This window comes from Lissotriton helveticus, chromosome 6, assembly GCF_964261635.1.
Source record: "Lissotriton helveticus chromosome 6, aLisHel1.1, whole genome shotgun sequence".
Lineage (NCBI taxonomy): Eukaryota > Metazoa > Chordata > Amphibia > Caudata > Salamandridae > Lissotriton > Lissotriton helveticus.
In genome coordinates this window covers 1,284,119,986-1,284,137,022 of record NC_136067.1, presented here as the reverse complement: position 1 = coordinate 1,284,137,022, position 17,037 = coordinate 1,284,119,986, and the positions used below count along the sequence as shown (strand labels likewise).

At 42.7% G+C, this 17,037-nt stretch overlaps 1 protein-coding gene across 1 annotated transcript in view; it reads right to left on the bottom strand.

Moving 5' to 3' along the window:
* Positions 1 to 731: 731 nt before the first annotated feature.
* The window catches only part of SCCPDH (saccharopine dehydrogenase (putative)), a 345,431-nt gene continuing 329,125 nt past the window's right edge, over positions 732 to 17,037 (bottom strand). The window contains exon 12 of the mRNA XM_078649033.1: positions 732 to 3,374. Coding sequence (XP_078505159.1) covers positions 3,269 to 3,374 — 106 coding nt within the window. The 3' untranslated portion in view covers positions 732 to 3,268. The remainder of the gene's footprint in view (positions 3,375 to 17,037) is intronic.

Below are 17,037 nucleotides of genomic sequence, written 5' to 3'. Positions count from 1 at the left end.
CATATATGATTTAGCGGGCCCACAGCAAGGACATAGACCACTAGGTCCGACATCTCGAAATGTGAGAGATGTTTTAAGGGGGGTATGGGTGATGGAGACACTTAAGGTGAGAAGGGTGACTGACGCTCTCAGTCTGCAGGCCATTTATGATAGATCAAAGGACTTAATGCAAGTTGATGACGCCTTTACTGGGAGACAGCGTGGTGAATAGTGCATCTGCTCACATCACCAACCGGCAATTCCCCTCCAATACTTTCAGGTTTTTGACAGTCCTTTTGATTGGTAAGATTAATATGATTGGATAACTAAAATCTGGAAACTGTAAGAATAAACTGAAAAAATAAATTGTTGGCTGGGGTTTTAATAATAAGATATATAACTTATTGTAATCGATAAAAGCAAATGGAGAGGAAAGTCAACATTAAATGGGAACACAATTTGTAAAGGAAATATCTATATCAATTGATACACATTGTTACGATGGGAACAAATTTAAGGAGAATGAAGAATTAAAGTATGTAGAAGTAAAAACCTAGTCCATATTAACTCAACAAATTCTGATTGCTCTAAGTGAACCAACAATATTTTCAACTGGCTTTGTGTATTTGGGTTGTGGGCACAACTGTTTCAAATTTTAAGTACAATGTTGACATTGTGATGCCCTTGTCACCAAATATTACATTAAGAGGAGCAACAGGTATTTTTTTGCTTAAAAAATCCAAGACAAATGCTTTAATTGCAGATTAATTAAACTTTATGGTGGTACCTAAATTCAAAGAATGCAAACAACTGAAGCCGAAAATAGGAACAAAAATATTATTTCTGAGATAATGGACGAAGACAGTATACACATACAAGGGGATGTTTGTCAATTTAAGATCAGCAGAATATGAGATTTGTTGAAATGTATTATCTTGATTCCATATACGAAATGCACCAGAACACAGAGAAAACATAAATTATTTAGTGTTTCAGAATCATGATGCAATTGTGTTTTTTTCTCTTTTAAAATTAGAATACTTATACATTTTCCTATGGGCTACGGCAGAGCTTATAGACTGAGGGGCTTATTTACAAGCCCCTTGTGCCACTTTTGCGTTACTTCTCCCATGTTAAAAGTGATGCAAAAGTGGCGCAAGGGGCTTGTAAATGTGCCCCTTAAAGTCCTTGCGTTTCCAATTACCTGCGTAAGCATGCGTTTACCTTGCATTTTTAGGTCTTCTCTGCTCTAAATAGTCATAATATAACAATGCTAGTCTTGGACTTCAATAAATGATAATTAAGTGCGTATTAAGGAACAATATGGAATAGAAACGTGTACAGAATCTGTAAATGCCTAAAGAAAACTTATTTTATTTACATTTCTAGGAAGAAGAAAGCCTCTATCTGTTGCGTCTCTTCACTGAAAAACAGTCACACATGTTCACTGACTTTTGGCAGCAACTCGAATCTTGCATCTTCAAGTTGAAAAACGATGTTGCAGTAATCGTCAAAAAGAAAAGAGAAAGCATGGCCTTCAGCAAACCTTAAGTGACAGAATATATAGGGCTCTACTGTTTCGTTTTTTTCTCTTGCTTCTCTGTCAAAATATCTGCAACCCTCAATTTAAAATCGTATGATATTTCAAAGGTATTATACCTTCAAAAGAATACTACTTTTCTGAAAAGATGCCTATATATATATATATACATATATATATATATATATACTTCTTGATGGGTAATTGAAAATAATGGAGATGTGTGTTTACCAAGGGGTCTTGAGTGACATCAAATAGACAAAAAAAAGTGCAGCTCGAGTTGTCTATTGTGTCACTCGGAAGGACAAGGTGAAAGCGGTCTCCTTCCTCCACACTAACCAATGTTACGTTATATATGGGTGCAATACCCAAACAACAAAATTAAATTAGCACATTGGGTGTGATATTGGATGTTACATCACAGTACTGGAAAACGGGTTTTGGTTTTCAATGCTGTGACATAATTCCAGTGACTAAGTGCAGGTAGAAAACATGTTTACAAACGTAGATAGGTATGGGACCCAAACCACCTGCCCCTACTATCAATAGCTATGCAGGGGCAAAGGAGTCATAGGGAATCCACACAAACATGGTCTCACCCTTCTGCTCCCTGTCCGCTCTTAAACCTAGTGCCCTGCAACCTATCACTACCTTCTTCTATGGCCATCATACTCTCCCTCTGACCCCAGGAAGAGAATACCAAGCATCCTGTTGCCACCACTCCCCCAACCTGAACCCCCCCCATTCACTCCCCCCCCCCAAACACCAGGCCTATTTTTGCCTCCTAATTATTAAGAAAAAAGGGAGAAACGGTACCGGGATTCTGCACCACCCCTCATCATTCTCTGTATTAATCCTCTACAACCCCACTGATGTGAAAAACTGATAAAACCTTGTTTCCAGCGACCTGCCACACCACCACGCTCTGCAGTTTTCCCCTCCCATCTGCTTTAGGCTGTTTTCCCAGAGAGCACCGCCAATTGGCCTAAAATTCCTTTATAAGGTTGCAACATTGAGAAACTTTTGTTTCTCTACTGATGCTACGAGAGGGCAATAAATAAACGGATTTGGAAAAAGAAGATTTAGATTCTGGTATTTATGCGACTGGCTCTTTACAAGGACCATTCATAACAGGTTTTTGTTTAGAAAACATTACATTGTTTACAGATGGCATAGCAAAAGGCTTTAGAGAAGCATGTACCATTGCAAACCCTACAACATATGAAAACTAAAGAACCACGTTAACACATAACATGAGTTCCTCGAAACCTTGTGCATCAAAAGGGTGATGGTAACGCACTTAATCAGAACACATGAACTGATCTTACACACATTTCTAAAGATAGTATTTTTCCATGTAAATATTTATGTAGCTGAGTACAGGTATGATGACAAGCGCTGAAAAAAGGCATACACTTACTATGAAACTAATGCAAGGAGGCGCTTGTATGTGTAATGCAGTTACATTCACTAATGACATTCATGGAAAGTAAAAAAATAAAATTAAGTGCAGCCATTATTTTTGTTGGTAAATCATTCCATATAAAAAAGATATTTTTTTTTTAAAAAGCTGAGCCAATTATATTTTCTATTAATACAAACATTGCATGTTTATTTGTTATAATGGTCATCCAGCAATGCTATGCCCCATTAGTCTCTCCTGTTGTAGCAAGAATCACAAAGAAGATGTCTTCGGTTAATACAGCACACTTATTCTTCAGTTGATTGGGATATCAAGAGTCTGGATCTTCATGCTTCAGGCTTGCCAATGACAGTAAATTTTATGCCATGTTTGTTGAGTCTGTCAATTAGTGTGGTCTTGGAGAATGCAGCTCCTGGGGTGTACACGCCACCTCTACAAAAGAACAAGACAGGTTGGAAGTTGTAAAACTTATATGAAAATAACATTTATTGCTGGTCAAGTAAATTTCATTAGTCCAACTAGCTATACCCATTTAGATCCTAATTAGCAGTAAGGCAGAATTCCATGCAGAGATTGCGGTAGGTAGAACTACAGGTACAGGATGGTATCTAAACATTGCATTTGGTTTGATACAAGTTAGACCTCTCGGAATGAGGAATAAACCTGGACACGGATTTACTATGTGTAATGTTGCAAGGCATTACTCATTTCAGGGGCTTAATTCTCCAAATTACTACCTGCTATTAGCAAACGTCAGTCCCGGGCTCACCGTGCCACTGGAACTAATCTATACCTGGCTGAAAAGTCCCTCTAAGGGTAAAACTGGTCCTCAGTCGTTTCTGATCTGGTTCTGGGGGAGACCTGGCCTGGCAGTTCGGGCTTGACTGTTCCCCTGAGGAGCAGGGTCAAGACTGATTTGCATATGGCTGGTTCCAAACTGAGGTGGCATCTTAGGTGGAAAAGAATGGATTGAGATATGGCCAGAGCGATTGCCAGTGGCAGAGATTAATTTGATCATTCCATCCATCACCTTGTTGTTTTTGCACTGGCTGCCTAATACATGACAGTACCACATCGTGCAGACAGTCAGGAGGAGTGCAGCTAGGCCTGAGAAGAGAAAGAAAGGCCTAGCAGGAAGAGAATATTCTAAATAACCATCTGATATTGATATGGGCACTCCTACTAGAAATTCAGACCTGAAGTGGGTGGTTGGAATTTCGACATCCTGGTGATGGGATATTCTGAGTAGGGGCAAATTTAATACAACAGGGGTAAGTGGTATGAATGATGCACACTCCTAGTGGATTTTTCTTTGCGGTAGAAAACCACAGATTGCAGGGGGAGCCTTTGGCACAGTACATGGTCTGTAGTCAGAGTAAGACTGTGGTTTGAAAGTTTAAACTATTCCAGACAACAGACAAAGGACTGCGTATGTACTCATGGTGATGGTAGGTGGTATATTATAAATGAGATGGAATGATTAACACCTCCAGTAGTAAATAGACCACAAAGTGCTTTTGCGACACTAAGGTCACCAGACTATATTCAAGAAAGTATGCTATGTGACTTTGTCCCATACTGAGATATCCCACTGGTTTAGCTGTAGGCTAACCGGCAATCCAAAGGCCTCAGAATAGACAGGAAAAGGTACTTTTACACCAACAGTCTATATTCATGTGAATTTCCCAGAGGGGGGAAGCATATTGCTAACTATATCACCCCACCGAGAAAGTGAAGGGAAATAGTTTGTTCTTCAGATGGATACTTCTAATTGCACTCATCACCTTGTGAATACATACCAATGCAGTACCTCCTCAGGTCTGTGGTATGGCTCTGACCACGAAGTACTGCAGGACCAAACGGGCAAAATGCTCATCCTGACAGACCCGATTTTAAAGACAATAGTGCTTCGTGAATGTGTGCACTGATCCTAATGTCTACGTAGCAGCTTTGGCTCGAGCTGAATGAGCCCTTAATCATTCAGATGGCTGCCTCTTAGCTGGCGCATAGCAGATTTTAATGCTCCCTGGTACAATCCATGTAGAAACTGATGTATCTTTTAGAGTCGAAATGATGGAGCCTCCTCTCCTCTTTCAAAGGGTGAGGCGGGGTAAAGAAAGTCAGAAGAGTGACAGCCTGCCTGACATGAAAAGGTTTCACCAGAAATGCAGCTCGAGTTCTCAACACCCGTTTGTCTGGAATATATGTTGGGTAAGGCAGCTGAACCAAGAGTGGTTGCAGCTCACTCAAAGAGCTGACGTTTTTGCCACCAGAAAGACCATTTTCAGAGTAAAAAAATATAGTGGACTGCTTTGAATTTGCTCAAATGGAGTGCACACTAGAAAAGTGGGAACCAAGTCCCACTGTGTCATCTCAAAGGGCTTCCACTGAAACATATGCTGTAAACCTTTTAGAAATCTCATCACAACAGGTGATTTATACAAAGAAGGCTGATCCAGCATCCTTCTAAAAGCAGAAAGATCGACAAATAGCTTTTAACAGTGCCCAATGCTAGTCCTTGCTGGGCCAATGATAAAATAAACAACATTTCAAACAGCTTAGCTTGTATTGAGTGAATCTGGCGAATGCTGATCCAAGCCACAAACTTGCACCATTGCCCCAACGTACACCGTTTTTGTCGATGGGCACCAGGCTGCCAGAAAGATATCAACAGCTTTGGGAGGGAGATTGAAGGAAAATATCTGCCACCGCTCAATCTCAAAACCTGGAGGAATACACTGATCCTTGCTCCACAGTACTCATAGAAAACTTATAAAACATCAGACTAACCTACATCATGCACCTCGCCCGGCACATACGGGACCTTATCTTCACCACCATCAACAATGTAAAGTTCAATTCAACCTCACTCCTCACATAGACCGACCACTCCTAAAGTCACGTCCAGATTAACACACCAGAGACCTACTGGCCCACCATCAGCCTACCCAGCCGCAGCTGGAGCAAAATCCTAGCAACAGACTGGATCTATGCCCTCCATGTGGACCAACCCAACCCTACAGACTATATCAACGCAGATGTTGGCAACTTTAAACACTGGATCACGAACTGCGCAGAATGCTTCACACTCATCGAACTTAACAAACAGAGACAAGCCATAAACAAGCAAGTTGGTACACCAAGGACGTCCGCAACAACAAAAGACTCTACAAACAACTAGATAGGAAATATAGCCGCAAAGACAACAATAAAACCACCTTCAAAACCACCCTCAGAAGATACTACCAATAGTTAAGAGAAAACAAGAGAAAAGCACTAGCAGAATGCATGAAAAAGAGCTCCAACAGTAGCAAGGAAGTCTTCTCGATCAACAAAGATTTCACCACAACCAACATCACCACCTCGCAAGAACTCTCAAATGACATATCCAACTACTTCCACAGCAAATTCATGAACTTCTACAGCAAATTCGCACAGCAACCAGAACCCAACATGCTCTTCACCAACCTGCATCAAGACAACCACCTGACCAGATGGAAAAACCTCACCAACGAAGAAACAACTTCAATAATGTCGAACATCCACTCCAGAGCTCATTGGAACCTATCCTTCACCACATCTTCCACCTCGGAGCATCTCCAATCAGCACAACACTAACCCACATCCTGAACTCCTTTGCCAACCACCTGGAATCAAGCATCTATCAATGCCCTCCTCAATATCCAACAACACACTCATCAGAAGACTCTGCAGGTACGGTATCCAAGACCAGCACACACCTGGATCTGCTACTTTCTCACAGGAAGAACTCAGAGAGCCAGACTGCCACCTTTTACACCTGAAGCCAAGAAACAGGCAAGTGCCTCTTCCCAAGGTTCTTCCCTCAGCCCTGTCCAACATCTACATGGCTCCACTTGCCAACATTATCAGATCCCAAGGCATCACCATTATCTCCTACGCACACAACACCCAACTCATCCTCTTATTGATGGACAATATGCAGAATCAACTTGACCAACTGCACGACCCTCGTAGCAGAATGGATGAGAACAAACAGCTTGAAACTGAACTCCGACCAAGACTGAAGTACCTCGTCTTGAAAAACAAGAGCTCTCTGGGGGACGCTACGTGGTGGACGACAGAACTTGGACGCATCCCAACACTCATCAACCACACCAGAAATCTGGGGATCATCCTGGATGACAAGCTCAAGATGACAGCATAGGTCAATGCAGTAAGCACCGCTTGCTTCCACATTCTTCGAATGCTACAAAAAATCTTCAAGTGTCTTCTACAGAACCCCAGGTGAACCGCCATGCAACCTACCCCGCCCCCTTACATGGCTTAGAATTTCTTACCAAAAGATTTGCAGTTTGCCAGAGGACCACCAGATGTGTATGGTCCCTCCCTCTTAACCACATCCCATCTAACACATCCCATCAGTTGTATTGTACATTTGTTTAAACTTTAATGGGGTAATATGCAAGCGTGTCTTATGTTTGTACATTGATTCTCTATTCTGGGCACTGTCAGAAAGGGAATATCAGACTAAAGCATTTGCCATTGTGATAGAGGTATATTAGTGCTCAGGATGTGCTGTCACTGCTTCATATATGGCCATGCAAGCTTCTGGCCTACAACACCTGATGTCGCATGGATATTTGAAATGAGGCCCTTAGGTGAGAAGTATGTCAAGAAACGTTGTTCCCATGATGTGAGTGGTCTGGTTGCCCCTGATCTATTTTCCAAATGAAGGGCCAGCAGTACCTCTGAACCAATTCATGTTTTGTGGTTATGTCCCATGATTCAAAGTTACTGGAAAGCGATTCTGGCAACCGTAAAAGAGATATCAGCAACACCTGACATAACAATACTGAGTCTAACTCAAAACGAAAGGGAGGTGTCACAGACTAGGGAATGGTGTTCCAACTTCTGGCGATAGCAAGATGGTTCTGGGGAGAATGTGGAAACAAAAATCTGCACATTCCATAGACCAATGGTTAGAAAAAACAAGCACTGGCAAAATCAATAGGTCTCTGCAATGCCCGAGCTATTGGCCTTGTCAATGTGAATGTCTTTTAGCCATGTTGTCTAGCAGCTTATCTGGTGTTCAGCATGGCTGAAAGTAACTGAAAGCCCAGCATCACAGGATGATGAGACGAAGCCGAGTCTCTACCCCCATGTTGAGTTCAATGCTTGTTCGATGTTGAAGGGGTCTTGCGGAACAAATCTGGAAGTGATTGTGAGACACAGCTGAGAAACTTTAAAGTGAAACGAGGATGTGGCGTAACAGCCAGAGCTGCCAACAGAGGATCTGGGCAATCTGGATCGAATCTCGAGGTCGGCTGAACAATCTGTGATTCTGAGCAAATCACCTACACTTCCCAGTGCCTACAACAATGAATGTCATTGTGTAATGTAACTGGTGAGCACTTAAAGCGCTCCAATACCATCCGCTGGTGTTAGCACTATGGCAAGACGGAGGATGGAACAAGCACTCCAATACCATCAGATCGTGCTTAAAAAAATAAACGCATCAGCGACGAGGGAAGTAGTAGGGAGGATAGGTCAAACAGAGAAACAGGCGAGGATTGGGAGATGGGCAAGAGGGCGCGAGGAAACAATGACGGGGAAATAAATACCTTAATTGAAGCAGAATTAGAGACAAAAATCAATGTGTCATTGGGAAATGTAACTAGTGAGCACTTATACGATGAGATCCTGTGTGCACTAGGGCAAGATGGAGGATGGTGCGAGAGCTCCAACACCATTGGATTGGGCAAAAGAAACAAGCATGTGCTGTTCGCGTTTTAATCACTTTTTAAGAAAAGCATACGTTTATGTAGATGTGCAAGCATTTTAGTGGTATGTGTACAAATATGCATCGTTTATGCTCATGGGTTGTGTACACATGTATATAGGTATGTTCTCCAGGGTCAGGGAAAATCGGATGGAGGGTAGAGAATAAAGATGGAGGAAGAGGGGTTAAAGAGAAAATCAGCACTACGGATAAAGGAGCCTGCCTAAAAACACAAGTACTCCTAAGGAGTGCTTGAAAACAAAGGAACAAAATAGCTCTGAAAACTGGGAGCAGTGTAAGGAGACATGTACTAGGTCCATGCCCTAATGGAGGGCCAAATACAAGAAGAGGGCAAGATGCCTGCATGCCATGACGACTGGCATCAAAGAAAGTGACATGGAAGTTTACCAATGGTAGGAAATTGGCAGCCTGAAAGCCCACAGATAGAATATAAAACATCTTTTCGAGACAGCACATGTGCTGTCTAGCTGAGACCTAAAAATTACCAGAACTCACATTTTCTCTTTTATCTGACAGTTAGGTAATATGAATAATTTCCATTCAAGTCAGGAGTAAGACACCCACTCCCTGGAAAAAAGCAGTGCCATTAGCAGTTAATCTCAGGAACCTTTTTTTTGTTGTTGCAGTTTTCACAGCGCTTTACATGAGCATCAGTTACATTACACAAGGCTACATTCATTTTTTTATGAGCGGGGAGATTAAGTGATTTGCGCATAATCACTTGATGTTGAGTCGACGCCGAGACTCGAACCTGGTTCCCCAGTTCCAAAGTCCCTTAAGTACCAACATTAAAGAACACTGAAAAGCTATTTAGTTTAAATTGATGCTGAAAACAATTAATGATAGAATGTGCTACACAAATGCTGAGAACAAAGCTTCTGATAAAAGAGGCACATTCTCATTATAGCGGAACAGACTTTTAGGAAAAAAGGAGGATGTTGCGGCTTAACCAACCACTGTGTAAAATGGGGGCATTGAAAAACCTCACTAACCTCCCTATATTTCACGAATTTCCAGTTTCATACCTCTTTCATCTCTGCTTCAGACATCCTGGTAAAGCCATTTATGGTAAGGATACTCGAGCATGAGTGTACCTGGATCAATGTATGTGCAACTAATAATAATTTTGTTTTATATAGCGTTTCATAGAGCACTTCTGGGTTTTCTATACGCTACAAATAACTGATATTACCGTTACACTGTTTTTGTGCTATAGTAAATACTTGAGCAATGGTTCTTTTATTTGGAAGGAATGGATTGTACAGAAACTATGTGGATTCGCTTTTCACTCCTTAGGGCATGACTGTAATGTAAAAAGCGGAGGAAGGGTTGATAAGACACAGATGGGGGCAGAGGGGCTAAAGAGAAAAACTGCACTACGGATAAGGGAGACTGCCTGAAAAAACAAGTACTTCTATGAAGTGCTTGAAAACAAAGAAAACGATTAGGTTACTTACCCTGTAAGCATCTTTTCGTGGCATGCAGTGTTGTAGATACATATTCTCTACATACTTCCGCCATCTAGTGTTGGGTCCGGATGTGTGCAAGTTGTTTTTCTTCAATGAAGTCTTTCGAGTCACGAGACAAAGTGACTCCTCTTGGTGATATTGCGCATGGGCATTGACTCCATTGTTAGATTGTTTTCCAGCAGGCGGATGAGAATGGAGTAAAGTAAGTATCAGTAAAGAGATGCTCATGCAAATCAAATAATGTATAGATACTGCAACGGCCACAGGTGTCCGGGGAAGAGGGTGCGCGCATGTGAATCTACAGCACTACATGCCATAAAGAGATGCTTACAGGGTAAGTAACATAATCCATTAGATGGCATGTGCGCAGTAAATACATGTCTGCATAGACTGTAAAGCAGTCCATCTCCAAAAGCGGTGGCTAACCTGTGGGTGTTGCAGTTGTTTGAAAGAGAGTACATAGAACTGCCTGTCCTACTTTTTCTTGCTGGCGTGCTAGAACAGACACACAATAACGTTTAGTGAAAGTGTATGGTGTAGACCATGTAGCTGCTTTGCAACTATTAGCTATTGGGATATTGCCCAAGAAGGCCATGGCCTATTTTACAGGTAGAATGTGCCTTAGATGCAGAAGGCAAAGTGCGTTTAGCTTTGGCATAACATGTCTGAATGCATTTAATTATCCATCTAGAAATGCCTGTTTTAGATATGGGATTTCCTGCGTGAGGGGGTGAAAAAGCAACAAGTTGTTTAGTTTTAAGTAACACTTTAGTTCTGTCAATATAATACATTAGAGCCCTTTTACATCTAGGATATGAAGAGCTTTTTCCAAAACTGAATCTGGCTGTGGAAAGAAAACAGGTAAATCGATTGATTGATTGAGGTGGAAAGCTGAAACCACTTTTGGAAGAAATTGTGGGTTGCTTCTAAGGACTACCCTATCTTTGTGTAGTTGGAAAAAGGATCCTCCAAGGTTAGTGCTTGGAGCTCACTGATGCGTCCAAGTAAGGCAATGGCTATTAAAAGAGGAATCTTCCAAGACAAGAATTGTAGTGGACAGTTGTGCAATTGTTCGAATGGTGGGCCCATAAGTCTGGTTAGCACTATATTTAGATTCCATACTGGTACAGGTGGAACTTTAGGTGGACTCACTGTTTTAAGGCCTTCCATGAATGCCTTAATAGCTGGTACTTTGAACAAAGACACATGTTGCCTGTTTTGTAGATAGGCAGCAAACACAGCTACATATAGACATATGGAAGTGCAAGCGAGGCCAGAGGTTTGTAAATGAAGAAGGTAACAATGTTTTGCACAGTTGCATCAAATGGATTAATTTGTTTATTATGGCAGTAGAAAACAAATCGCTTCCATTTCGCTGCATAACATGCTCTAGTAATAGGTATACATGCTTTTTTAAGAATGGTCATACGTTGAGGGGGGAAGATTAAGGTATCCGAATTCTATGATCTCAGGAGCCAAATCACAAGGTTGAGGTCCTTTGGATTTGGGTGTCTGATTTCCCATGGTCCTGAGTGAGATGGTCCAGGTTGAGGGGAAGCTTCTGGTGGGGAACTAATGAGAGTTTGAGTAGTGCATTGAACCATGGTTGGTGAATCCAAGTGGGAGCTACTAGAATGAGGGTGAGAGACATTTGCCTGAGCCTCCTAACCACAAATGACACAAGAGTGATAGGCAGAAAAGCGTAGGCAAATATCTCACCAGAACATCCACAGAGCACTGCCTTTGGATAGTGAATCTGGGAACCTGGAGGAGAAGTGTGGGATTTTTGCATTGTCTGTCGTTGCAAATAGGTTTGTTTGTGGAAATCCCCACTTGCAAAAGTAGGAGAGAAGGACTTGTGTGAGGAGTTCACACTCGTGGACTTGTTGCTGCAATCTGCTGAGGAGGATGGCACCGTGGTTGTCCATCCCTGGGAGGTGTTCTGCCAGCAGATGGATGTTGGACGTATTGTCCAACGCCAAATTGTATGAAATAGGCGTAATAACTGTAGAGAATGTCCCCCCGCCCTGTGTTTGTAAATAGTACATGGTTGTCAGGTACTCCGTCCGGATCAAGACAACATTTCTTGTCAGGTGAATTAGAAACGCTTTCTTTCAATGCTAGGTGAAAAGCTTGAAGCTTGAGGTAGTTTATGTGGAGACCCTGGCGATTGGTATCCCAGAGTCCCTGAACTGTGAGATCCTGAAGGTGAGCACCCCATCCAGTAAGGGATGCATCAGCTGTGACAATGAACCGGCCGATCAGGGTTGAGGAATGACCCCCCTTTTGACAGGTTTGGTGTATTCCACCACTGCAGAGAGGGATGAGTTTGGCTGTCCACCAACTCTTGATCTTGTAACTGATCCTGTGATTGAGACCATTGGCACACCAGACATTCTTGCAGTGGGCGCATTTGTAGTCGAGCATGTGGGACTATGGCTATGCAAGATGCCATCATGCCTAAGAGTCTCATAACTGTATTGCCTGTTATGTGTTGGTTGGGTTGAAACCGTTGTAGCGGTGTCTGTATGGTCTGAATCCTTGTCAAATTTGGATATGCTAACCGCAACTGTGTGTTGAGGAGGGCCCCTAGATACAGTTGAATCTGTAAGGGTTGAAGGTGTGATTGTTTTGTGTGTTGACAGTAAATCCTAATTGATGTAAGAGATGGAGTAGTTTAAGTGTGTTGTTGACATATGAGGTGAGTACTGGCCAGTCGTCTCGATATTGAAAGACATGAATATTCTGTCTACGCAGATGCGCTGCTACTACTTCGAGGCATTTTGAACATCCTTGATGTGGTAGCGACTTGCATGGAACGACTTTGAACTGATAATGCTTTCCAACTATAACAAATCTGAGGTTTTTGCTATGAGGTCGGAGTATTGGAATGTGGAGGTAAGCGTCCATTAAGTCTAATGCTGTCATAAAGTCACCTATCTGAAGCAGTGGAATTATGTCTTGTAGAGTGACCATATGGAAGTGCTCTGATAAAATGTAGAGAATTAAGGGCTTGCGATCTAATATAGGCTGTAGTGAGCAGTCTTCTTTTGGGAATTAGAAAGTACAGTGAGTAAACTTCTGTACCTTGATGTTGAAGAGGGACAGCCTCTATGACTCCTTTGAGTAAAAGGGCCTCCTTTTCTTGTTTGAGCAGGCTTTGATGTTTTTTGGAAAGATGGTGTCTGCACGTGGAATGTTTGGAGGTGTGTTTGTGTACTTCAGACAATAACCATGAAGGATAATGTCCAATACCCATTGTTCTGATGCTATGGTTTTTCAGGCGGGAAAGAAATGTTGTAGTCTTCCCCCAAGTGTTAAGAGGTCTGGGGAATGATCAGGGAGTCGCTGCTCAGAGGTAGAAGGGGCAGGGCATGTTGAGGAACTCCTATCCCTACCTTTTGAATTGTTACCTCTGTAATTACCTCTGTAAAGGCATCAGGCGGTGTGGTTTTGGTGTCCTGTTTGTAGAAGGGGCGCCGAAAAGAACCACACAAAGCATGGGTTTAGAAAGCCCCCAGTGATTTAGCTACTTTGGTGTCCTTGTTTGTCTTTTCCAATACTTGGTCCACCTGGTGACCAAATAGGTGTTCTTTATCAAAAGGCATATTTAATAATGTTTGTTGCATTTCTGGTTTGCAACTAGAGATTCGTAGCCAAGCATGTCTTCGGAACAAAGTATTTTGGTTGGCCCCTATGGCAGTTGTGTTGGCTGACTCTAAAGTGCACTTAATGGAATTGTTAGAGATTAATTTTCCTTCATTTCCAATTTCATGACCCCTTTTCTTTATATTAGGGAGATGTTGGAGGAGTTCCTCCATTTCATCCGAATGTGCCCTGTCGTATCTTGCTAACAGGGCTTGAGTGTTACTGATCATCCAATGATTGGAGGATTGAGCTGCTACCCGCTTTCCTGAAGCAACAATACGTTTAGACTCCTTATCAAGTGGCGGAACATCTGCTGAGGACTGTGAACTGACTTTTTTATGGGCATTAGATACAACTAATGAGTATGGAGAGATCTGACCCTGATGTAAACAGGGTCTGAGGGTGCAGGCTTCTACTTTTTATCGACTCTAGGTGTGATTGTACGTGCAAGCACTAGGTCTTAGAAGATATCATCTGCATGTCTACGAATACCTTTAATCATAGGCAGGTATTGGCATGCTCTATGTGTATTAGACAGGGTTTTAAAGAGGAAGTCAGCCTCAAAGTGGTCTTTGGTTAGAGGATCCTGGAGACAGGGTGCCACCCAAGTGATGAGGGCTTGGAAAGATGAAGCATCATCTGGGGGTGATGGTATGGCTGGGTAGAGATTTGTGTCAGTGTTGTCTGCGAATCAACATCATAATTATTCCACGGATTTGTGGGCTGTGGATATGAGTCTTCTCCTCCCCCTCTGATCATCAGCAGGAGACTTGAAGACAACGGTGGTGTGACGTCTTCTGGTTCACTATGTGATTCATGTGGTGAAGGTGGTGGTGGGGAAGGAGGTGGTGGAGAAGAAAGAAGAGGAGAATGTAATGGGCTTGTTGCAATGTCCTTATTCTATTTTAGCATGCAGTGAAACATCTATTGCCTCCGCAAAGAAAAGGTGGCGCTTTATTATTTAGACGCCAAGTGCACAGTCTGGGCTGAAATATGGCTAGTACGAGGCTGTATGTGTAGCTTTTTCCGCTTTGGATCGCGTCTTTCCTGTATGACCAGGACGATGTGTTCTGAAGGCAACTTTGATATGGGAGCCGAAGCAGGCTTCATTTTCAGATCTGAATAGGTCGGAGCTGAAGGCAGTGGTTGCTTGCTCGGAGCCGAAGAATCAGATGGTCAACCCGATGCAGAGTCCGATCGGCCCAATGCGGGAACTTTCTGTTTCAGCTTGGATTTCGGTGCTGAGCCTGAGGGCAGGCCTCCAAAGCAGATGCTCGGTGCCTACCATGGCCTGGTGGCAGTGGTGGCCTAGTTGCTGAAGAATTGGTTGAAACCGAATGTTTTGGGAGGTGGAACAGAGGAAGGTGTACTCACTTTTCGCTGCCCTGAAGTAAGATCTTGTTTTTGGGGTCCAGAGTCGAGGCCGGAATCGGAAGCAGAACCAGACTCCGAGTCATGAATGGAAAAGGCTTCCTCTCTGGCTGCAGATGCTTCTGGAAGGTATTCCTGATGTCCGTTCGATCTCTTTGCGCTGCATTTCTCTACGACGTGCCCAACGGACTCGCAATGTCTTTTTTGATCGAAAAGATTGACACACTGCACTCCATCTCACAATGGTCAAGAGACAGACATAGGTTGCAAACTTGATCGAGATCAGTTCTTGGGTACTTTCGCGTGGTAGCTGGAGCAGAATCGGAATGGATTTCTTTTCATTAGCAATCTATTCTCGGTCGAAGCTGCCTGTAACAAAGAGTAGGCCCAAACAGGAGAGGCCCGAAAGTTGTCTTATTTTAGGGACAGAAGGATGGAAAACACAACCAAAACAATACCGATGAGGGTGGAAATAAACAGCACACAGAGAGGAACCGGAGATGGTCTTGTGCTGGAGCACCACAAAACACGTCCAAACCCGATGTCGGAAAGAAAACAGTCTAACACGGGAGTCGATGCCAATGCACAATATCATCAAGAGGAGGACTCTCTTTGTCTCGTGACGCAAAAGACTTGTTAGAAGGAAAATAACTTGCACACGTGCGGGCCCAACACTAGATGGCGGACGTATGCGGATCGTGTCTTTCTATAACCACACATGCCATCTAACAAATAGATCTGAAAACTAAGGACAGTGTAAGGAGACTTGTACATGGCCCATGCGCTATGGGAGGGCAAAACACAGGAAGAGGGCATGATGCCCGCATGCCATGACGAATGGCATCAAAGAAAACGAGAGTGACGCAGAAGTTCATAAATGGTAGGGGATGGGCGGCCTGTAAGCCCACAAATAGAATATAACACGTCTCTTCGAGACAGTGCATGCGCTGTCTAGTCGAGACCTAAATAATGTAGAATACGATGGGCATGGGAAAATACACCCCAGTTAATCAAAAACCAAGATAATTTCCAGAAGATTTTCTGAAGATCTGGTCTCCAGTATTGAATAACTTGAGCACTGAGTACAGGGAATCAGCATACCTAAAAATACTTAGAGCACTTTATTTGTTGTCGAACACCTGAAAAAAGAAGAACCCATGATACCAGGTAGCCGCACATACAAAAGTCTTTGAGTCATGCTAAAACAGACTAAGAACGCCTCTGGTGCTTTTTTAAGGTGTTAAGGTGGAGGCGTGGGTGGTTTCAAGAGGGAAAGGTTGTTAACAAAGAATCTTAGCATTGGGTGGGATAAAGGGGAATAAATAAAAGCAGGAATGAGAATGCTTTATCAAAACGTAAGCCTGAATTAAGACTGTTGACACTAAAATTAAATTAGAAAGCAATATTAGACACAGCCCACTACACATGAATACAGGATAAATTATTAGATTATTTGAAGCATGAAGAACAGCTCACAAGGATATGAAGTGCATAGTGATGGAATGGGGTTTACCCGCTTCGCCGTGGTGCAGGCGAATCTGACGTGTCTGCAGATCGGACGGATGGGACGCACACGCCCATCGTGACGTTGGACGGCCGTGGCCGTCCGATGCATGGAAGCGGTTACAATTGCTAATTTTATGTATGGAAGAAAAATAAACAAATGATGGCAGTACTGTGAATTGTTGTAACAGATTTTTGAGAAAACTATTCTTAAGGGACTGGACAAACAAAACCACAGCAAGGGGCAGTGTAGGACAGCTGGACACTTTGCTTCTTATCTACTGCAGTGCAGAGTCTGTTCACAAACAACTTAGGTCTGAAT